The 24,599-nt window shown below is 46.1% G+C and overlaps 1 protein-coding gene across 1 annotated transcript in view; it reads left to right on the forward strand.

The window, feature by feature from the left end:
- The first annotated feature begins 633 nt into the window (after positions 1–633).
- clpb (ClpB family mitochondrial disaggregase) overlaps positions 634–24,599 on the forward strand; it is a 33,104-nt gene continuing 9,138 nt past the window's right edge. The window contains exons 1-7 of the mRNA XM_080007455.1: positions 634–1,262; positions 1,387–1,438; positions 4,135–4,221; positions 10,840–10,943; positions 14,476–14,604; positions 18,402–18,499; positions 21,753–21,867. Of these exons, the coding sequence (XP_079863581.1) occupies positions 803–1,262; positions 1,387–1,438; positions 4,135–4,221; positions 10,840–10,943; positions 14,476–14,604; positions 18,402–18,499; positions 21,753–21,867 (1,045 nt within the window). The 5' untranslated portion in view covers positions 634–802. The remainder of the gene's footprint in view (positions 1,263–1,386; positions 1,439–4,134; positions 4,222–10,839; positions 10,944–14,475; positions 14,605–18,401; positions 18,500–21,752; positions 21,868–24,599) is intronic.

Below are 24,599 nucleotides of genomic sequence, written 5' to 3' on the forward strand. Positions count from 1 at the left end.
ACTGCAGTTAGTCGGTTCACAAACTGAAAAAGAATAAATGACGACTAAAGTCCAACACAATCTAGGCATTGGGCATGATTAATGTTGAATGTGACTGATTTACACTTTCACATTCTACCAAAATAAATAATTTTCTTGTGAAGTCAATTATTTTCGTGGTTTCGCATTCGGCATTTCTCCGCCAAAAATAAATGCTTTTAAAAAATTTGATATTTTATGGGGATGCACAGTTTGCATTTGCCCAACGGAATAAACAATTCGGAGAGAATCAAACGATCCCCGAGGGAATTCCATCCTAGAATGAACAGAACCGGCCGACTCTTCTCGCTCCGTCATTGTTGACCGGAAGCCCCCCCCCCCCTCGCTCCCCCGTGCGTGACGCCAAACGAGTGAGACGAACGAAGAGTCGGAAAATCGAACGAATCTTTTGTTGTTGTTGTTATTGTTGTTGTAGTTGTTGTTGTTGTTGTTGTTGTTGCGGAGACACTCACCAAGAACCGCATCTGAGGCAAAAGGAGTCGAACCGTTCGGGGCTGGCGCTGAGATGTTGTCAGGGGCAACGCACTGTCACAACGAGGAAACTCAATTTCCCACAAGCAACCGCGCGTTCCAGTGACATCCGCGCCGCGCTACGCCGCCGCGGTTGTTGTTGTTCCGCTGATGGTCTTCATTTAAGTGCAACCTGGCTAAAAGCTTTGTCCTGGGGATTAGGGCCGCGTAGCCGCCCCGCAGGTATTTGTTCACGGGCGGTCAAGCCTGGTTTTCATTCCATCACGCCTCGTTGCCGGCGAGGGCTTCCGCCATGTTATCGTCGCTTCCGACCAGGCTGTTCGTGCGAAGGTCGCGCAGCCTGTCGCCCTGCAGCCGTGTCCTCCAGACCGGTACCGGGGACGCGGCGGGCCAGGGCCGAGTGACCGCAACGGCAACAACGACAACCGAGGCGAACCGCAACCCCGTCGTCAGTACCTCGCGGGTCTCCAGGAAGGGCATCCTGACAGAAGAGGCTAAAAGAGCCGCTGTGAGCCCCTCGGTGCAGTACCACCATCTTGCCCCTAGGTGGCTCTCCCATCTTGAGAACCGTCGCAATTCCTGGGCCGCACTGGCCAGCAGGGGGCGCAGTAACAACCACTACTGGGAGGAGAGCAGCCAAAGGAACCAGGAGCAGGGCCAAAGTGGACCGAACCTGTACGGCGTGGCCTCTGCCGGTGTGTTGTCGGCTGCGGCTGTAGCCTTTTGCCTGAAGAAAGACTCTGATAACAAAGGTAAATGGTGTGTGTGTGTGTGTGTGTGTGTGTGTGTGTGTGTGTGTGTGTGTGCGCGCGATAAAGTATGTTTGTTATTCTTGCTTCACAATATTAATGCCATCTCTGTTTTCTGCACCCGAAGGTGATGCACTTTTAGAGGCAGCAAGGACCAATAACCCGGAAGATGTGGCCAGGTACAACACGTGTACACACACACACACACACACACACACACACACACCCTAGTCCAGTGTTTCCAAACGCAGTGATGAAAGTATTTTCAGATCTCCAGAAACCACTCCATCCATCTATCATCTTGTCCATCAAGGCAACCAGGCCAAGAGCAACCAAGTATGATCAGGAGGCGTAGAATCACTACCTCTGACTTCACTGGTCTTAATGGTTTTTACGAACATAACCAACATCCTGTGGGGGGGGGGGGCGGGGGCGCATGAAGAGGAGGGTGGAGGAGAAAATAGTCTGCAGCAGGTCACCTGATGGTGGTGATGGTGCCTGAATACATAAAACTAGCAGTGCCACTAACAACCTCTAGAGGGAGGTAGAGAATTGGTTTACCTTTTGTCAGTGTGTATGTGTGTGTTGATTAAAAAAAAAAATGGAAAGGAATGAGTATTGGAGCAGGGAGGTCCCACTCTGCCATGCCGAGTTCCCCACCCCTCTCTCTCTCCCCCTCTCTATCTCTCCCTCTCTCTCTCTCTCTCTCTCTCTCTCTCTCCCCCTCTCTGTTGTCCCAGGCCTTTTTCTCCATGCGGTTTACCTTTTTATTTAGCCTTAGTAACACACACACACACACACACACGCACACACACACACACTCAGGGGTTGATCTTAAACTCAAACACACTCCCCTGTGGTTTCCTAGCACCCTCAGAACCAGTCACCCAGAACCGCCGGCGCAAAGGACGACTTAGTTTTTGCCTGTGGATGTACATGCGCAGTACACCTCGTCGGCCTTGAGAAACCTTGCTAAATGCTGTTGTTCAATGCAGAATTTGGGAAAATGGCGCGCAATTTACGCTTTTTTTTTTTTCTATTGAGCTTCGTAAATATGCCTGATTTATAATGCCAGGCTTTAACACGGTTGTTGCATCATCGTGGACGTGGAGAGTAGGGTGTATCATATTTAAAATAAAACATATTTAGCATAGGCGGATTATGCAGGAAACCTTTGTGTACTGTGTAATTGCTGGCACTTAGATCCACTCCACTGAAATACTTTAAATAACATATCTACCGAAAAGAGTCACACACTCATCCCCTCTGGCTCAAATTTCACATGAATTGCGGGGACAATGTTTTGTTTGTTTGTACTACACTTGCTTGCCGATATGTTCTTGTCGGTGATTGACTATGTCTGTGTGTCGTCTGTAAATGTATGTACGTTTTTTTTTGCGTGTGTGTTTGGGTTTGCCCGTGTGCGTCCTGGGGTACAGGTTTTGGTTACCAGTGCTAGCGTGGCAGATGGTGCAGTTATCCAGCCACAGATGTGTTAAGTGTTTTGGTTCAGTTGTTCGAGGTGATGTAGTGACAGGGAGTGTCTGTCCAAAGACACTGGAGAAGATGGGGCTTTTTTTTTCACAAGGACTTTAAACAAGACGCTTTTACTACAAGTGACGCAAAGGAGTAAATCACGCCAGTGGCAATACATTGAACCGGGGGGGCTTTTTCTTTCTCTCTAGGTCTGTGCCCTGCTTGAATAATCTTAAATAATCAGTCACAATACATTGGAATGAAAGTAACCGGAGTGGTTCCTCGTAATATTAATTCTTTAAAAAAAGTCAAACTTTTAGGGGGTTGTCAAAGCAGTGAAGACGGCTTGGAGAAAAAAGAACGACGCAGCTGTAGCTACCAGTTTGAAGACGTCTTCCCCTGACGACGCGTCTCTTTAACCCGAAGCCCTGAAAAGGGCAGAGGAGTGAAAAGCGACGGCAGAGCTGAGAGCAGACCAGACAGAGGCCCCCGTGTTGACCGTAAACAGTCCCACTGTGCGCCTGCTCTGTCCAAGAGCAGACAGACGGATGGATCGCTTACACACACACATACACACACACAGGCCGCTGTGCTACTCGAGTGCCTGATGTTGTTCCCTCGGGCGCAGAACTTAACACACACCTGTCACACCCTGGAGAGGACGGCATTCGTGGTTGTTTTTCCCTTCTAGACGAGGAGTTCCTTCTATGATCAGATGGACAACTCATCGAAAAGACATGTACCTTCACCAAGAAAAATGGCCTAAACTCTTGTAGTGTGTCAACGACAGCCATCTAATTACAAAATGTTTGTTTTGTTGGGTTGTTGTTTTTTTTCCAAATTTGAACTGTGACTGTAATTGTGTAACTTGTTCAAAGTCACGCAGGACGGCATCTGTAAAACACCTGCTGGGCAGTGAGACTGTGGCTAACCGGACCACACTCCTCTGTCTCTCCATCTATCCACCCATCCTGTCTGTATAACACTGATTCTCCACCTTTTTCAAATCAAGGAAACCTCAATTTGATAAGATTTTGTCTCCGGGTCTCCAATCTGAGAATGTTTTTATTGTTGGGTATGAATCAGTCCGAATTTCCATATTTGTCTATACTATGGCGACAAATACATATTATCATCATCGACTTATCATATCAGGAACACTGACAAATTATCCTTCATGATTTGTTCCAATGGACGCAGAAAAAAAACCTTTTCAGCCTTCTCACCAACAAGCCCGGGGATCAGGAGATGCTTGCACCCATGACACCATGGTGCAGTTGGTTCACCATCTTTGGCGATACCGACCCCCCCACTCCATTCTGAAACCCCATTTCCTCAATAAATCCCCAATAACAATTCGGTCAAGTTTAATCAACTGCCATTTCCTGTTTTCCATCAGGCTGCTGCGTGGGGGCGTGGACCCCAACCACCGCCACCGTCTGGGCTGGACCGCTCTCATGGTGGCAGCCATGAACCGACAACACAGGTGCGTGTCCGTGTGTGTGTGTCTGTGTGTGAGGGATTAGTTGATTAGTCCGTACTATATTTATGTTATTATGATCACATTAACACGACTAATAATTTTATTGCTTCTATTATTGTTACACAGTAATCGTGTTTTTAATAGTGATATAGTATTTCAAAACGATTCCATACATCTGTGCTTCTTGGCGGACCCAGGCCCTCTGGTTCTCGCTACAGAGAATCTGCTGAAGTGAAAGGAGCGTCTTTCAGGCTGACAGACGGTCTTTACTCGTAGCTCCATCCCTCCATCCGGCAAATTAAATTAGCCCCTGTGGCCCGTAGAACACACACAACACAGAGAGGGGGCCGAGGTTAAGGCAGGGCCAAATCCAATTTACTGGGACGGGACATTTTCTTTTTTTTTTTTTTTTTTTTTTTTTTTTTCTCCTTCTGTTTCTTCTTCAAATTCAAGCTTTTTGGACACAATTGTTTGTGTCAGGGTCTTTAGCCAACTGAATTTCCAGGCGAGAAATTTAGCAGGGTGAAAAGTGTTCGCAGTGCCCTTGTAATCTCAAGTAGTAAATGTGACTTTTTTTTTTTTTTTGTCCACAATGTGATTTGATGCTACTACAATGCTTGTGTCACACACATGGGCTGTTCTTTCACATTTATTTATATCTCTTATATCTCTCTTATATCTTATGTCACTGAGTAAAAGGTTTCCTTTCCCCGCTCTATTTCCTCTTACTCAGGAATTGTTATTTAATTTCTCTTAATTTCATCATTTTCCCCACATTATCTTTTTGTTGATGTTTGATGTATTTTACTCCATGTGCAAGTGTGTGATACAAGCTGGTGTGTGCCATTTGTCATGTGTCGTGATCATGCTATGCACTTTGTTGTTACAAATATTGGGCTAGGATGTGAAAGTGTGTGTGTTTGTGTTGGTGTGTGTGTTATGAGTGCTATAACTCAGCCAGGCAGTGACACTCCTCGCTGTCTCATCCCGTCCTCCAAACCCCCAGTGAGCCCTCACGGCAGCCAGGAAGACGAAACACTGTTACACACACATTACTCTCTCTCTCTCTCACACACACACACACACACACACACACACACACACACACACACACACACACACAAACACACACACTCCCATCCACCCCCATGCGCCCCATCGTGCACGCACACACACACACACACACATCCATGGACTCAAGTGAGCATGAGTATGACTCGCGGCATACATTACGAAACACACCAAATATCTTTCGGGCCAACTGACTATTACTCAGTCACACACAACTTTATTTGCAGCCGCTAAGTGAAAACTCAGCGATCGTTACTCAAAAACGCCCTCTCCCCCCGCAGCCACTTTGTCATCCTGGCTCTCACCATTGATTGACTGCTGCTCCCTGTCTAGTGCTATATTTTTATTTTCACAGGCCAGGAGAGATAAATGCGATCGAGAGTGGCTATTTAACAAAAAGTGTGTGTGTGTGTGTGTGTGTGTGTGTGTGTGTGTGTGTGTGTGTGTGTGTGTGTGTGTGTGTGTGTGTGTGTGTGTGTGTGTGTGTGTGTGTGTGTGTGTGTGTGTGTGTGTGTGTGTGTGTGGCATGGGTTGAAGGAAATATGGACAAGAATCTGTGCGACTTTGCTCCCTGGCCAAATTGTGATGGCTAGATAACTGTGTCAGAGCATCTCCAAAACGGCAGGTCTTGTGGGGTGTTCCTAGTATGCAGTGGTTGGTACCTACCAAAAGTGGTCCAAGGAAGGAGAACCCGTGAACCAGCGACAGTGTCATGGGCGACCAAGGCTCATTGATGCACATCGGGAGCGAAGGCTAGCCTGTCACCTCCGATCCCACAAAAGAGCTACTAGAGCATAAATTGCTGAAAAATGAATGCTGGCTATGATAGAAAGGTGTCAGAACACAGTGCATCGCAGAAGGTTTCCTTGTCTGATGAAGCAAGTTTTCTTCTACATCGTGTGCATAGCCGGGTGTGTGTGCATCATTTACCTGGGAAAGAGATGGCACCAGGATGCACTATGAGAAGAAGTCAAGCCGGCGAAGGCAGTGTGATGCTCTGGGCAATGTTCTACTAGTAAACCTTGGTTCCTGGCATTCATGTGGATGTTACTTTGACACGTACTACCTACCAAGACATTGTTGCAGACCGAGTACCCCCCTACATGGCAACGGTATTCCCTGACGGCAGTTGTATCTTTCAGCAGCAAAGGCACCCTGCCACACTGGGAAGAAAATGTTCAGGAATGGTTTGAGGAACATGACAAAGAGTTCAAGGTGTGGACTTGGCCTCCGAACTCCCCAGATCTCAATCCAATCGAGTACCTATGGGATGTGCTGGAACAACAAGCCTGATCCATGGGGGCCCCACCTCGCAACTTAAATTACTTAAAGGATCTGCTACGAACGTCTTAGTGGCAGACACCACAGGACACTTTCAAAGATCTTGTGGAGTCCATGCCCCAACGGGTCAGAGCTGTTTTGACGGCACGTGGGGAAATACACAATGTTAAGCAGGTGGTGTTAATAAACGGGAAATTCACAGAACGTACACGTCGACATGCACAATGAAGTCTGCTTATAAATGACAAATCCTAACCCATGTTAAAGAATCAAACCGCGGTTCTTTATGGTATTTTATTGTGCAATATCACACTAAAACGGTCGTTTCTCCCAAATCTCTTCTAATATTTCAGACCTGGTGAGAAATGTTAAATCCTGTCCAGCCATCCATTCATTCAGACTACATAGTTGTGTATCTCCATATGACAATTTCTTAATTTCCTCAACCTCTACAGTATCACCAAACGACAATAATATAGCTTTATGATCTTGTGCTGCTCTCATTATATATATATAGTTTGTGTATTATACAAGAGAAGGCCCCAGTGGTGTGGCTGCGTAAGTGTGTGATAGAATTAGGGTTGGAGTAGAGGGGTGTGTATCGGGATGAAGGGTGGGGCACGGGGGTGCCGGGTTGTGTTTGCGTAGCTTTGATGTGGAGCTAAATAAGGGCGGTGCAGGCCCCGGCCCCCTGTTTGGACTCTTTAACGCACAATACCCTTCTCCATCTCTCTTTCTCTCCCTCCCGCCATTCACGTGCACAGAGAGCGCACAAAGGGAGCTCAGTTGAGCGCAACGCCTGTTGACCGTTCCGACCGGTCAGCCTAGCGGTGAGAAAGAGGAGAAAGAAGGGAGGAGGCAGCAGGATGAGAGGATGAGTGACTCACTGGGGATGAGAGAGGGACAGGAGAGTTTCTCTGGGAAGATGGAAGAGAGTCGTGGAGTGGGATTACGACATTGTGCTCCCAGATTAGCCGGGATGAATGGCTGAATTATTGGTGATGAATACCGGCCTGTTGCCAAGGTGATATGGTTACAGTGTGTGTGGGTCAATGGGGCTCCGTGCATTGTTTCAATGCTGCTGTCCTGTCGGGTCCTTAGTGTTTATCACAATGTGTGATCCCATTCCCCGTTATCTTTCACTCTCCACTGAAAGTTGGAACATTTAAACATAAATGCTATACTTAAGTGTACCTATATATACCTATATGCCATACCTATATGTTATACAGTTAAAACATCAGTTTTATGTATATACCAGCATTGAGTGTACTAAATTCACCCTTTGGATTAGATGTGAGAATTTGAACAACATGTTTTTATCAATGACATCACTAACCCCACCCTGTAAACCCATTCCTGTAGAATACATGTCGGTGGTTTTGTGTCAGAGAGAGTTTTAGTGTATTAAGTAGCGAATGAATGAGTAGGTGGATGAATGACCTGGCCGGAGGACCCCAGGTGAGGTGGAGGTCAAGTGGGGGCTAGCGTCTGGACCAGGTGGTGCGGACATGGTTGGTCAGCTCAGCTCAGATGTCCGTCCAGGAAGTGTCTGCTTCCCGTCTCCCTCCGGGGCAGCGGCGGGAATCTAACACCGCGATCTCACACCGGCAGGCGCGGGCCGGCACGTCGGCCCGCGCCTGCAGAGGGGAAAACCTACCTGCACCTGTGGTGTCCGGCCGCGGGTCACATCTGGTACTTCAGCCGGAGGTTCGAAGACAGTCAGTCAGTGAGAGGTTGAGGCTGCTGAAATGCCCCTCAGAAACACCCTCTCCTTCCTCATTTGCGAACATGTTGGGAACGGCAAGCTAAAAGCAACCTTCGGGATTGACCGTTTCCTTTGGTTTGTTCCTTAGGCTCTGATTGTTGAGGTGCACTGCAGCGACGTCCCAAAGATGTGTTTGTTTCCAACGCCATGTTATTCAGTCGTACTTTCGTTTCCTACCTCAGAAGCGCTTGGCACACTTCTGCTTTTGGAAAGAGTCATTCCTCTTTGAGAGCGACCGCGACACAATGGCGACGAAGGGAATCGCACGCTTGCCCGTTTAAACCACAAAGACCATCTCCTCCGTTCCTTACTTCCACATTTGAAACATTTCATTCCGGCTCTCGCGTTGCAGCAGTGAAGGTTTAGCATAGTCCTCCGTGGCGTGGGCTAACTGTATTACCCTTCAGCCCCAAATTAGAGCTGCAGCCTTCCATCTATACGTTCCAAACCAAGTTAACCACTCGATCATCAGTTGATTAGGAAAACTATAAACTGCTCATAACAGCTCATCAGTCCTTGGACCCTCCTTCATAATTAAATCCCGTTTGCTTTCATCTTTTCATCCACCCAACCCTCTCTTCATCCTCATTTCCTCCTTCTCTGGTATGCGTCCTTGCTATGTTCTTTAGCGCTTTGTGTTTACCTTTCCAACGCTATTAACTTGCCTCTTCTCACCCTCCTGCCCAGCCTCGTGTGACCAAGCTCTGTGTGTGTGTGTGTGTGTGTGTGTGTGTGTGTGTGTGTGTGTGTGTGTGTGTGTGTGTGTGTGTGTGTGTGTGTGTGTGTGTGTGTGTGTGTGTGTGTGTGTGTGTGTGTGTGTGTGTGTGTGTGTCCCCGTCCATTCTTGGCGATGTACGAACCGCATGTTTGTACAAGTGCTTGCGAGGGCAAGAGAAGAACCCGCTGTGGGTCACCGCCCCCTCCCCACCAACCCCCAGCCGTAGTGATACAGTAACAAAAGAGTGACCGTCCCCACCCGCCCTATACACCACCATCCACCCACCCTCCCACTGCTTCTTTAGATCCACATCCCTCATCAACAGACCTGGGCCTGTTCTCAGACCTCATTCTTCCACAGAAGCAGCAAGAAGCATACCTTAAAAAATAATAAAAGACATGCAGTACATACACAACTAAATTGAATGTTTCCCCAATTTGAAACAATATTATTTTACTATTTTGGAGATAATATAGCAGAACGCCATATCTATTATATGTGGGTATCTTATAATACAATTTTTTTTTTCCCCTTATTAATGGTGTTATCTAAAACAGAAGAGTTCTCCCCATTGTGAAATATGTTAGTCCAATATTCCTACCATTGAAGTTTGACTTTGAAATGGTTTGCTGACCCTGTTATCAAGCCTATAAATGTTGTGCGGTTTGTCTCGCCATAAAAATTCCTGTTGCTGCACCGGAGCTATTTCTAATAATCTTTGGCCCCCACAGTAATTCGGCTGGATAGGATTCTGGTTCTGCAGTCAGACGTTATCTAGCACAGTCCGAGGTTTAATGACAGGGAACAGCACACTGGCACTGGGTTCACTCCACAGCCCTCGCCTCCCAGCCAGAATGGACAGATGTGGTGTGTGTGTGTGTGTGTGTGTGTGTGTGTGTGTGTGTGTGTGTGTGTGTGTGTGTGTGTGTGTGTGTGTGTGTGTGTGTGTGTGTGTGTGTGTGCTCCTGTGCATGCATGAGTGTCTCAATGTCAAAGTCACCACTCACGTTCAGGGTGGTAAAGGGAGTGTGTGTGTTCTGTCGACGGAGAGACGGTACCTGGAATGTCAGCTGGGTCACAGTGGCTGGTGTTGCCGAGGCTCTCGCTGTTTGCTCTATAGGGTGGCGCGGTGCGCTCCACTGAAGGACTACACACACACACGCACACAATAAACAAGCAAACCCCCGCAGACAGACACCCAAACCCACAGTGCCGGAAACGAGGCCGACCCCTTGTCCCACCAACATACACATGTGTTCATGTTATTAGCCAAACACACACACACACACACAAGCACGAAGAAGTGGGTAGAGGAGGGATGAGGGAGTTGGTGGTTGATCGGTGGTGTGTAACCATGGTAACCGGGATGACAAGACGCACCGTTGGCTGATTGAGGAGTCCACGTATATTTTATGGAGCTTTAATTCAAATCTGCCCCAGCTCGCATACTGGTGTGTTGGTGAAATAAGGAAAAGAACTAGCTTTCATAACATGTTCGGAGTTTATTGATTTAAAGCAGCTTCTGCATTGCAGTTCACAACCCCACGGAGCATCTCACCCCAGGTTCATGGTTGGTTGCAGTTTCAACACCCTTTATGTTACACTTTTGGTTTGTAACAGCCGTTGGGTTTGCCGCTGCATTGTAGCAAAGTGTGTGTGTCTGTGTGTCTGTGTGTCTGTGTGTCTGTGTGTCTGTGTGTGTTTATACAATTAAAGCATATCACTGTGTTGACATTGTGGAGATATTATCTGGCTGAAGTGTGTGTGTGTGTGTGTTTTCCAGTGTGGTGAAGGTTCTTTTGGAAGCTGGAGCGGACCCCAATGCAGGCGACCACTTCAACAATGTTTACGACACGTCACGGGAGAAAGGCATCCACTCTCTGGAAGGTAACCTGTGTGTGTGTGTGTGTGTGTGTGTGTGTGTGTGTGTGTGTGTGTGTGTGTGTGTGTGTGTGTGTGTGTGTGTGTGTGTGTGTGTGTGTGTGTGTGTGTGTGTGTGTGTGTGTGTGTGTGTGTGTGTGTGTGTGTGTGTGTGCGCCACAAGCTTGCGTGTGTGTGTGAGTGGTGGGGGGGGTTTTGTCAGGGCTTTAGTGCCCACAATTCCTCTGCTGCAATATTAGGAATATGAATCCTAGCTTTGGAAGCAGACGTTATGAGGCATTATGATTTGCATACACATTAGCATATATGTACATGTTTCATTTCTTCTGTATTTTCTTTATTTTCTGATGCATGGTGTATGTTTTATTTTATTTTTTTTGTTTTTTTTCTTAGCCAAGCTGTACACATATGGTCGACACATAAGTGCACACAAACACACACAGTATACACACACTATTTAACCCCCCCCAGCCTGCATTGTGTTTCTGCAGACATATTTATATGGGTTATGTATATTGCAGACATTTATATGGCTGTCAGGTTTGGGTCCGCATGGGGCTGGCGCAGCGTGGGGAAGCGTTTCCCAGACGCACGCTGATGGATGGGCTAGGGGGGCCTGTGCGACGCTTTATTGGGTTAGCTATGATTATCCCGCCCAGACAGCCCAGCAACACACACACACACACACACACACACACACACACACACACACACACACACACAATGCAGAGAAGAACTGTCAGGGAAAGAGAGGGGGGAGGATGGATAGAGGGAAAGAAAGACTGATGAAGGAAGGCAGAGGAAGAAGTGAGGAAAAGTGAGTAGCTGAGACGGGGAGGAGAAGCAAGGGATGGACAGTGGACAAAGCAACGGAGCAGGGTGGAGGTTAGGTGGAGGGGGAGAGGGCCGAGGGAGGGGGAGAGGATCGAGAGATGGAGAAATGGATGGGACGATGTTATGAGAAGAAGAGGGGTGGGAGGCTGCGGGTGAGGAAAGCAGACGCTTCTGACAAAAGCATCTGCTAAATGATGATGTAAAGGAAAGAGGGTTAAAAAAAACAACCGTCAAATGTGTGGGCACAGCACAAATACGAAGGCGCTCCTGGCCGAGAGGGAGGTGGAAAGAGAAGGATGAAGTGGCTGTGAAGTTCCAGGTGTGTGAGAACAAACGACTCTCAGAGCCTCAGATGGAGAGAGCTCATTTCTTATTCCTTTGTGGTTGCTCATCGCACACGGTCAATAGAGGCGACCAGTTGCTGATCATTCCAGTGCATCTTCTTAAGACAAATATACAATTGACCAGACTCCTAATTCATCAGCTTGGGTCGAAGTTTTTGAAGAAATCAACGCCTGCGTTTTTAATGCTAAACACCTTCTTTGTGTTTTCAGGCAGTTTGTACTTAATAAGGTATATATGGCCCCTTTTCCACCATGGCATTTTATGTTTCGACAGCAAAAGAACCGGCTCTGGAACCGGAAAACTGGTTCCAGAGCAGCACCGCTTGGAAGCTGGATTAGAACCAACAACCACTTACATCAGGGGCTGGGGGCGGGGACAGGCAAGCGGCAGGGACAGGCAAGCGCCGAGCAAAACATTGTGACCGCCTTTTTTTTTTTTTTTTTTTTTTTTTTTTTTTTACCGCTTCAGCAGTACGGAATTCATGGATGTAAAATCTGGTCCGTGGAGCTCTCAAGTGGACATATTGTAAAATATATCATATTTTATTGAGTCGGAGCACACTTTTTCTTTGAATTATTAGAACGCACAAGCCGCGCTGCCTGAGCTCCGGGCGCCCGACTGCCCAAATTTGAGTCGCTATAGCTGCAGTCAGCAATACACAGGGTCCAGTTTAGTCATGTTGAGTACATGTTACAGGTTCCGAGGTTCCCGAATATGCGCTCTGTTATTATATGTGGGGACGTTTTGAGCGGATCGAGGGACTCTATCCTACCGCGGATTCTTTCTTTAAACACTCTCCTTTTGCGGGGATGGGGGCCATGCCGGGCTCAAGTCGGGAGGAGTGCGAGTTCCAGTTCAAATTGCCGTTTGAGGAAGCCCCGCCACGTCAGGGGGGCCTCATCCCTGCTGCGTGCTGCCGAGCGGAGGAAGCGCCAGCGCTCCTGCTGTACGATTGGCTGTTTGTGTCACATGGTTGTTTCTCTGCTCTGTACGATTGGCTGTTCATGTCACATGTTTGAAGTGACGTATTTACGGAGGTTTACGAAGGTAGTTGAACTTACGTAGTTTTAGTGGTGACCTTTTTCCTTGGATTACATTTTCAATAGGTTACCTTTCCATGAAATAAGAAAAATGTTATGGTATTTCCGGGAGTAATTACCATATCACGGCTTCTATTCACTGTTTGCTCTTTGCTCTATCTTGAACGCCTCAGTTGTACAATTGAGTAGATCCGACTCGACATGGTCACAAGTTTTTGTGCACTACTTTTTTTTTCGTATTTTTTATGAATCTGGCAAAGTAATGGGGACGACGGAGGTAAAATATAAATCAAACAGATCTAGAGATATATACCAGGTAACAAGGCACATAAATATATACGTAAACGCATAGTTTATAATGTCGAACCACTACAGAGTGACAGTCTACACCTGTACACCACATTCTGGACATTTATAGTAAATAGTATGATGATGTCATAAAGCGTCTTACTGTCAATCTCAGCTTGTTCATTTTCTTTACAAATAGTGGCGTGTCAGTCAATCACAAACAGCTGAATACTTGGGGTAAAATTTGATCAGTTTCTCACGAATTTCTGCTCCATATGAAGATTAATGAAACTTAAACCACGAGATGCTTGTGACATACCGGTTTAAACGGCACCTCAACCGTGTTCATAGCTTATGTCATTATTGTGTTCCAGATACTTTTAGCCGGGTTGGACATATTTTTTGGTGATAAATGCATCGGATCGTATCTGTGATATCGGTCAAATTTGGTCGATTTGGATGAAACTTAAATCACCAGATGTTTACCGGTTTAAACAGGACGTCAACCCTGCTCGTAGCTTCTGCCTTTCTTCTGTTTTAAATAGTTTTCAATTATTTATATATATATATCTCTACGACCTCCATACGTCTCCTGATGAAAAGGTGGAGACGTATGCCGACGTCTACAGTGACGTAATGATGTGGTTCTGGAACCCGTTTTTCCCGTGGAAAAGCAACCAGTTCTTAGAAGGTTCACAAGTTGAACCAACTGCAGAAATAGTGCAGTGAGGTTTTTTTTAAGGATGCGTGCTTAACCTACATCTATGTTTGTGTCTTCAATTGCTTTGTTTTTCCTGACCTCATATTACTTGAATAGGAATAAAACACAAAAATATATATATATTTTTTTAATTAAATTTTTATATTCTACCCCTTGACTTTGGCCTTGCTTCTTTCTTTATGCTTTTCTTCCCGTATCTGTCTCCCTTTCGCCCTCTCTCCACTGTCTCAGTTTTATATTGTCTGTCCTCTTTCTCTTCTCCTTCTTTCCCTTTTCCCTAAATCTCCCGTCTTCTCGCCCTCTCTTTTAGTCCTAGTGTCCAGAGAGGATGAGTTCAGCAGCCGCCTCAGCAGCAGGGCTGGTTTCCGTGGTTGCACAGCGCTCCACTACGCCACCCTTGCCGATGACCCCCACACCGTCCACATGCTGCTGGAGGCCGGTAAGATTAAATCAAAGTATATTTCAATCTAAATACTCTGCTTTTCTACTTATTACTGACGATAAGGCCCTGAAACTATATTTTGATTTTAATTCATATTTTCCCTTTTTGTCTAGTATGTCAATTTATCTTTTTTAATTAGCTTTTTAGATCATTAGTAAAACCCTTAATTCATCAAGGCAAATATGAATTGTGGCCACGGGAAACATTGATGTCTGTCGCATGCTGTTAAAATCAATATAATCATACAGTACATCCATCCAAGCATTAATATCTACCTATAAGCAGAGTCCAGTTTCAGTAATAAAGTGCAGCAATAATTATTTGATGATGCGTCACCTTAAAAAGCCCCTTTACTTTAATTCCTCGACCCCCTCATAATCTACCCATCTCATCTGAAATTGATCACTTGTTCAGCCCCCGTCTCCGTATGCCCCCACTACACTCGCACCTGTCGTTGACTCAGCGTCATCATTACACACAGACACACACACTCAGGCCCTGGAGGCGTGATCTCCCCCTTCTGTTTCTGAGCGAGGGGCTCTTAAACAAGCCATCCTCGTTGAACTGTGACCACTGCACAAAACACGCCCTTGGGGTAAAATCCCAGGGTGTGTGTGCGTGCGTGTGCGTGTGTGTGTGTTTTTAATAGCTTTTAATATTAAAGAACACTTTGTCATTAGAAAGCTTTTCCATTCCATGGGTACTCCATGTCAATGTATCCACCTCCTTTTAGTTTACATAATCCCGATATGAATTTAAATGTTATGAGTGTGGATGCAGGACTACCCACAGTGGAGAAGAAATAATCCACTCTAGCGTCGTCTCCCTTCTGAGTGTTTCTTAGATCATCTCACGCACATTAAATAACCCCGGTTGTAATGCCTTGTTGTAGGTTATGATGGATGGCACACCTACCTTTCTGTCCGCCTGTCCCATCTCCCCTCCCTCCGTCTCCCCTGGTGCTTTGCATACCTAAACAAATCTCCCTCGGCTAACCCAATCAAATGTCCCGCAGACGCATTTTTGAATTAAAATGGTAAGGAATTTCGCAAAGGGAGAGACATTTGTTTTAGGCCGATTATATTAAAGATGTGACTTTCTGCCTCTCCGGATGCCAGACCGTCCCTGTGCAGGCGCCAGCATCAGGGCCAATAACAACACAACTGTCACATCATGCACTCTCACACACAAACACACACGCACCAACAGAAACCCTTGTGTTTGCTATGTTTGTGACTAAGGGGTGGTGGGGCGGCTTAGTTCCTTATTTCAGACATAACTGACTGAAGGCAAAGAATAGTTTGTGTTTCCTCATGTCTTGCATCATTTCTCTCCCTCCTCTGCGATTCCTATCCATCGCTCCTTCCACTCTGTCCTACTATCTCAGACATAATAAGTGTGTGTGTGTGTGTGTGTGTGTGTGTGTGTGTGTGTGTGTGTGTGTGTGTGTGCGCATAGTAGTTGTATAGGTGTGTGTGTGCGCATAGTAGTTGTATAGGTGTGCGTCTACTTTGGTCTGCACTCCTCCTTGTGAACCAGCACATTGTCACCTAGAAGTGTGTGTGTGTGTGTGTGCGCATCCTACACCTGGTTATTTCCCCTGTGTGGGTATGTGTGTGTGTCACAGGGGCGGCTGTGGGTTTGCTCTTTTGGCCTCGGCTTGCCCTGGGCTCGGACTCTCTATCCATCACGGTGACCAGGTCTAGCCTCAGGCTCCCTCTTGGCCCCAGCGTCTTTCCTCCCCCCCCCCCCCTCCCCGGGCTCCACATTGGGCCGGGCCTACACACACATGTGGGTGGGTGTTAGGAGGCTGGAGGACACACACACATACATACATACACCACAAATACAGGCCCAAACACATGCACACACCCACAGACACAAAGAGCAGCAGGGGCTCTCTCCCACCAGCTGCAGAGAAAGGGAGGAGGAGGAGGAGGAGTCCTCCTAATAGGCATAACTAAAGCACTACTAATGGTGTGTGTGTGTGTGTGTGTGTGTGTGTGTGTGTGTGTGTGTGTGTGTGTGTGTGTGTGTGTGTGTGTGTGTGTGTGTGTGTGTGTGTGTGTGTGTGTGTGACTAGGTGTCGTTAGTGTTGATCCCATTATAAAGTGCTGTGGCCCAGAGGGTTGGCCTGATATTAAAGCCCCAAATGATGCTATTTATTATGTCCACAGTGTGTGTGCATGTGGACGGTGGTTTATTACTTTTTGGCCCTTCATGTTCAGAGGGTATATGTGTGTGTGTGTGTGTGTGTGTGTGTGTGTGTGTGTGTGTGTGTGTGTGTGTGTGTGTGGTTTGGATCAATAACTTTGTGAAAAGCACACAGATGTTTGTGTTATATCAATAATCACCAGAGTGATTATTACTCTCTGTGGTCACCACTCCACCTTTTATTGATTTTCACAAGCAAAACAATGTAGTTCATGCAGAAAAGGTGATCCCTAAACTATCCTAAACCCGAATCTACGGTACCACATAAGTCCAAACAATGTTCTCATGTGCAGCCAAGAGAGTCCAGATATCTGATTTCGATTATAATTTTTTTTTTTCTCAGCAAGAACAGCTGAGAATAACCTAGGTCAGGAGAAACTTCCTCCTGTCTAAATGAATGTTGATATTGTTTAAGGTTTGGCTCATTGTTTAGAACAATTTGTTTTTAATGTTTATATAGTGGATAATACGGTTATGTGATCTCACTCAAACCCCAAATTTTTTAGCCAACAGAGCACAAATATATCCATAAAATATTACCATGCAAAATGATCATTGCTTCATCTCCATGGTGAGGCCATTTCAACAGTTTTGACATAAAAAATGGCTTCATAAAGGCAAGGCAGTCATATACTGTACTATACTTTAAACAGACATTGAGAAAAAGATCTTGGCAAAACAACACTTATCTACGAAATATTCAACAGATTTGTTCATATTTTAAGTTTACACTTACATATGGACATATTAACACTCATGTATATCTCTTTTCTGCAAACATAAGTATGTTTTTATGTTAAACACTCAAACTACTTATATTTAAAATTTGACTCGTGCTTTACTCTTTTACTATGAATGTGTGTGTGTGTGTGTGTGTGTGTGTGTGTGTGTGTGTGTGTGTGTGTGTGTGTGTGTGTGTGTGTGTGTGTGTGTTGTGTTTGGAGGAACGTCTGAGTTCAGAGTCCTTGCTCGGGTCAGGGCAGAAGGCATCGCTAAGCACCACGGCTGACAACCGTACATGCTTCCTGTCCTGCAATTGCCCGCTATGCGCCCTGCCATTTGGGCTTCCTTTATGATCGGAAGCCTCTCAAAGAGGGTCAAATATACCAAACGTCTTGAGAAGTCACTGCTTTGACGCTCTCCCATCGACGTTTTTGACCCCCTCCCACCAAGTGGAAGTGTGTGTGTGCTTGTGTGTTAATGTGCCCCCCACCCAGAGGTGTGTATAGAAGGTCGAGAAGTAATATGTGTGCATGCGGATGTGGGGGTCAATGGGTGTATTATTGGCACGCGTTGCAGATATGAGGACCCCTACAGGGTCATTCTGTAGCCCCCCTGTATGCCTGCAGTTAGCCTGGTGACCCCTGAACTGTGATCTCCCACCCCTCACATGACTTCTTCCATCAATTTTGTGACCCCTCCCGCTGGGGTTCCATGGGTGTATTCTAACACCCATCGCATGGATGGGAAGATGGCGAACCCTCGAAAAAACAATGGCCAATTTTGGTATTCTGTAAATTTTTTCCCCACTTTTCAGGTGATTGTAAATAAATGTTGAATGTGTGTGTTGATCTATGCAGGTGCTAGCCCCCTGCAGACCAATGGTTTGGGACACACTGCACGGTCCTATGCCAAGGAGGGAGAGCTTAACACAATACTGCAGCAGTGGGAGGACAAGGTATGATACCAACAGAGATTGCCTCGATTCCAGATAAATTAAATGAAATTCACCAACAAAACTACAAGTTACTGAGTTGTAAACATGAAAGGTCTTTGCTACGGATTGTAAACCATTGTGGGTGTTTAGTGTCATTTTGTAAATCTTTATGACACAGCAAATTCATCATCAAACAGCCCACATCTGTATGCTGATCCGATTTACTCACTCTCTCATGCATGCGTGCGCACACACATACACACACACACGCACACACACAAACACACACACACACACGGAGTGTGACAGCCCTCAGGGGGTCTGTGTTAGCTGGGGGTCTGTGTTAGCTGGGGGTCTGTGTTAGCTGGTGCTCTGAGTGACAGGTGCTATTGAGTCCCGTGGATGTGCGAGCTGGAGCAGGCTGCCAGGGGTTAACTGGGGTTAAAACAAGTGCTCATCTCGGGATGTCTCAGCTCATGTAAAGCTCCACTATAACATCAACAAAGTTGAATGTGAAAGCAGTTAATGGTCAATGATATGGTCCTGTGGTGCGTTTGCCTTGTCTTAAATGCTCGGCACACCAAGTAACGACAGAAAATTGCAAATAATTCAGAGGCATATTTTACGCGACCACAGACCTGCCAACCTGCACGCATTCTGTGCACCGAGCACGCAATTCTTGGTCAAAATGCGCAGGTACAAAATGCCAGCTGAAACTACGCACATATATAACGTAATGTTGCGTAGTTGATGCTCAAAAAAGAGAGCGAAAGAAAGAAAATGTCGGCTGTTTGTAAGTACTTCAAGGTAAATGAACATCGGATAAATATTTTATCACCTGACAATATTCTAAATTGTGCAGACTGCGTTTCTATCTCTGTCGCAGCAGCAGAGCGTCTGCTCCGGTTGTTCCTTGAACAGAAGCTCCGATCGTGATGTAAAGTTTTGACTTTTTTGAGACTCCGTTCTGGACGAGGCACTCATCAAAACAAGTCGTTCCATTTGATTCAGTTGGTTGGTGAGAAGAGTCATTTATTATTATTACTTTTTCTTTTGCAATGACTGCAATTTATTTTGGAATGCAAGTACCCAATAAATAAAATTTAAAGGTATATTTGCACTTAAAAGTGAAAGAGACTTTAATTTGAAGCTTGAAATTGACATTTCCATGTTAGGTATACAGTATGTTGTGTCCAGTTTCAGGTTGCATTATCGTAAAACTTGGTGACAGCCCCATTTTATTGGAACTCAACGACTGTTCCGTGTTGTAATTTATTTTATTGAAACCTCGGTGACAGTTTTATGTTGTATTAATGTTCCATAGTAAAAAAATCACAATAATGAACACACATTGTCCAAATCAGCAATCTCACTATTGTTGTAACTGAAAATTGCAGCAGTAGTCCCTATGTGCAGCTGTCCCATCACGTGAGCGTGATCAGATCACATGATGTATTTGTCATTGACGTGCAGCAGATATACCCAATGAGACCAAATTATAAGAATATTAGATTTCTCTGATGACGGATATAAGCTCAAAATGATCGGATGACGATGTGAAAGTTATTAAATAGTCAATGTTTTATTATGAACATACGATTGAATGAAAATCTGTATCGGACAGAATCAGCCGGTCTGAGCCACGGAGACTCCCTGTTACACTATTGTGGCACTCAAAATATTTGCCCGAGGTTGGCAGCTCTGCAACCACTAGATTCACACCGACTGGGACACAATTTTGAGAATAAATAAAATAGGTTCCAAAAAAGAAAATTGCTTGCCTGCTTTTGTGCAATAATAACAATAGAAAATTTGAGTCCATCCAGTTCTGGGAAGCAGGAGAGAACATGGAGGGTTCCACTGTTGGCTACAACAGCTGAAACTCCGCAGCCACTTTTGGACGTACTTGAGGATCTGCTGTCCCTCCGCACTCTTTGTCTTTAAATTCATTATCTTTATAGTTTTTAATCTTTTTGTCATAAAGGACAGTGTTGTGAGGCAGGAAAATGATGGCGGGGAACTCATTCTCGATTGGTCACACATGTACGTATCGGAGGAGCATCTTAAAAAAAACAAATGGTGGAATTTCATATGCAAGGCTGCAATAACTGCCTAATAAGTTGGAGAACTTTTATTGATGTACGAATAAGTCGCACCCGATGTGTAATGGCCTTATTCCTCAAAAGAACACACTAAATATCTGCAATGCCAAAATATTCAAAGCTAATATAGCTTTAAAATCGTGTTCCCCTCCATCTCTCGACCAAACTCCTGTGTGCCCTTCGCTCTGCCTGCTTGACAACAGACCAAAACAAAGCAAGATGGAGAGAGGGAATAAACAACCTGAGAGAGAGAGAGAGAGAGAGAGAGAGAGCCCTGGAGGAAGGAGGGAGAGCTTGAAACTGTAAGGAAAGGAATGGATGAGTAGCGGGATATAAAGAGAGACAAAGAGATTGATGGACAGGAAGGGTAGAGTCAGAGGGGGAAGACAGAGAGCAGATGGCTGCTGGGAGGAGGAGGAAGATGGAGGTTAGGAGAGAGTGAGTCACGAACGGACGTCAAACAGATTTTCCAAAGATTTGCTGGCGGCAGCGAGCGGCTTTATAAAATATAGATGTGGTTGATGAAGCAGCGTCCAGTGTTTCACTAATTAAATGCTGGAAGATATTTTAAAAAATACATTACGATAAACTACAGATTTTTTTTCGGTGGCTAGGACTATTCAACATATGTTATTTTTTTATAAAAAAAAATTTATATCAGTTGAACAAATAATCTCACATTTAATCACATTTAAAAATTTCACATTTCTAGTCCTTGCAGTCGACCAGCACGGTTTGAACCTGAAAGGAGACCCATGTTACGTGTTGAAATTGAGCGACTCGGTTGGCACGTACGTAACCCACAAACTTCATAACCGCTAAGTTCAGATTTTAGATTTAGATATTTGGGGATGACAGCAGTCAAGTTGGGGTAAGGAGTGAGAGGGATTGGCGACGAGGCGCAGCGTCTCGGTGGTGAGGCATAAAACAGAAGGTGATGAAAAAGAGATGGATGGATGTTAGGGATAAAGGAGTGAGGAGCCGAGCCCCGGAGACTCCCTCGCTCGCTCACTTTCGCTCGCTCTCTGAGACGCGGCGTCGTTTCTGTCGTCTTTGTCGAGCGCCCCCCCCCCCAGCTGTTTTTTGTTGTGTTTACGTGGTTCTCGCGTTGCCTCTTTGCTTTTTCGCCAACCCCTTTCTCTTCACCTGTCTCGCTCTCCCGCTTCCTCCAGTTCCAGGAGGCTCAGGCTCGGCGGGAGGCAGAGCAGAGGAGGAGGTTCCCTCTGGAGAGGAGGCTGAAGGAGCATATCATTGGACAGGAAGGTGCCATCGACACCGTGGCCTCAGGTATACAGGCGCGCGCACACACACACACACACGCACACACACAGGCTAGGCTCAGAGACTAACCAGACATATTCTTAATGTGTGTGCGAACATACACACACACACACACACACACACTACCCACAAATGAACACGAAAAGTACAGAATATTCAACTCTTTGCACTAAATATGAACGTGAGACGTGCGCAGAGCAGTCCTTCCCCTTTGTACCTGCTACCCTTGATGCTAAAATGGTGAGAAGGACACACCTGAGCGGAGTGGCAGGATGTAGAGGGGGCCGTCCGGTGACGCCGGAAGCGCCGCAAGATCCCCGCTCCTCCTCGTTCCGCGTCGAAGTGAGGTCAAAAGTGTCCTTGAGCAAGGCACCACTGCCCTGACTGCTCCCCATGGTTAACCTGGTGCTGTGCCTAAGCTACTCGGCAGCCTCCGCCATGTGGTTTTGTGATTCAGATTCAGATTCAAATAGCAGCCACCAAAGGAAGCCATGGAAATGCCAACCAACAAACTAAAAAGCAGTTTGGGGATATAAGAGATTGAGGTCTTGGAGTGAGGAGCAGGAGCGGAGTGCCTACCGGTCTTGAGAGCTTGAAATGTCATCTCATTGTACCTTTAATGATGGAGCAATGAAGACTTTTAGAACAGGTCTTAATTAAGACGTGGCATGGTATGACAATTATTCTTACGAATTCTGTGTGTATCCCAGGGTATTTGTCACTACTAAAACCTTTTGTTGGAAATCACAACAACCCTTTATTTCACAACTGCTTTGTGGAAGGCATCTTCCTGGGGAGGTCCAGGCGGTCTGTCCTCCATGATGGTTTTGGCAACCTTTTCCCACCGTAATAAGAAAAATACGCATGCAAACGCCCGCCCTTCTTCTTCTTCTGTTTCGATACTGTTTACCCCACTCTCTCCTTCCATCGTCCCTTTCTTCCCCGGTCCTCCCTTTCTTCTGCTCTACCCTTTCTCTCACCCCCCCCATGACTCTCTCCCTCCTTCCCTAAAGTAGTAGGTGGGTTCAAGCCGGCTGGTGGAGGCTGTAATTGGTTAATTGTGATGAATGAGCCGTCCATCAGGGCATACACAGGTGGTGTGTGTGTGTGTGTGTGTGTGTGTGTGTGTGTGTGTGTGTGTGTGTGTGTGTGTGTGTGTGTGTGTGTGTGTGTGTGTGTGTGTGTGTGTGTGTTGTGTGTGTGTGTGTGTGTGTGTGTGTGTGTGTGTGTGTGTGTGTGTGCACATGTGTGTAACAGCTGAAGAGGCCAGGCTTTGAGCCGCCAGTTAACATGATTACAGAGAGAAGAGACATACGCCAGACCCCCCCCCCCCCACACACACACACTACCACTCTGTCTCTCTTTCTCTCCATCTCTGTCTGTCTCTTCTCCCCTCTCTTCTCGTATCGCTCCTGTTATTTCTTTTTCCTCCCCAGGTCTGCCCCTCGATCTTTTTTCCCTACTAATCACTCTTTCCCTGCTCGATATCCCCCCTCCCTCTCTATCGCTCTCTCTTTTTTTTTCTTTCCCTTCATGCTTTTTCCTTTCCCTTCCTCATCCCTCTCCATCACACACACTCGTTCTCTTTTCTTTCCCTTTCTATCCTCCCGTGGCTCCCTGCACATCTTTACCAACCTTTCCTCCCTCTTTCTCATTCTTTCTATCTCTCTCTTTGTCTCTCTGTCCGTTGCTTATCCTTCCGTCAGCTCTTGAAATAAAGATAAAGAGAGCTAAAAGGAAGAGCGTCGGGAGTGAGCAGAGAGCTGGAAACCATTAGACGGAAGGTGGAATGAGTCAGAATGGGCTGGGGGGGGGGGATTCAGGTAATGATAGAGAGAGCAAGAGAGAGAGAGAGAGAGAGCGATGGAGCCAGCATGAGAAGTAAAGTGGAAGAAGGCTGTGGAAGAATGATTTAAAAAAAAAAAAAAAACATGTGTAGTGAAGAGAGATTGGGGGGGGGAAAAGTAGAGGAGGACAGCATGAGTTAGAGCACAATTCCAGCAGGCCGTAAAGTGCTGATATTGCCCCGGCGATCGATCCGTGTTCCAGAGGAAGAGATGGAACGGAGTCGGTGTATGTTGTGTAGGGTCTCCCGTACCCACCGGCCCGAGACCGGAGAGGAAAAAGGGGGATCTGTGTATTCTGGGTAGAAAGTAGTCCGTTGTGTGAAAAATACATTTACAAAATGTAAATGTGTACGACACCCTTCACGTGATGAAGGGGAAAAGCGCTCCTAATTCCTAGCGGCGATCTGATGTCAAAGGGTCCCGGGACCCCTCGTCCAGCACGGGAACCAATGGACACCGGCGCTGGTAGGTTGTGGCCGGGGAAAAAAAAGGTGATGAATGGTTATTGTCGTCATGGCAAATTGTCCTGAAAGCCATCGAAGGCATCGCCGGGGCAATAAAGCAGCATCTTATTGATCCCCCAGAAATAATACGTTAAATTTATCAGACTCACTCACACTGACACGGGATACGGGGCGAGGGGACCGGGAGAAGCGAAGAGCGTAAACGAGAGGGATGCTCGGCCATGCGCTCGTCTTTACAATGACACTCATCATCCAATTATGATAACACATTGACGAGTGCCCGTCCATGCTTATGTCCCATGATCGATACCTCCACCCAAAGCACTTTACTGTCCCATGAGAAAATGTCTTTTTTTTTTTTTTTTTTTTTTTTTTTTTTTTTTTAACCATTGCAAATGTGATTTGAGCCACAAGGCCGGTAGTGACG

The sequence above is a fragment of the Zeus faber genome (genome assembly GCF_960531495.2).
Source record: "Zeus faber genome assembly, chromosome: 9".
Classification (NCBI taxonomy): Eukaryota; Metazoa; Chordata; class Actinopteri; order Zeiformes; family Zeidae; genus Zeus; species Zeus faber.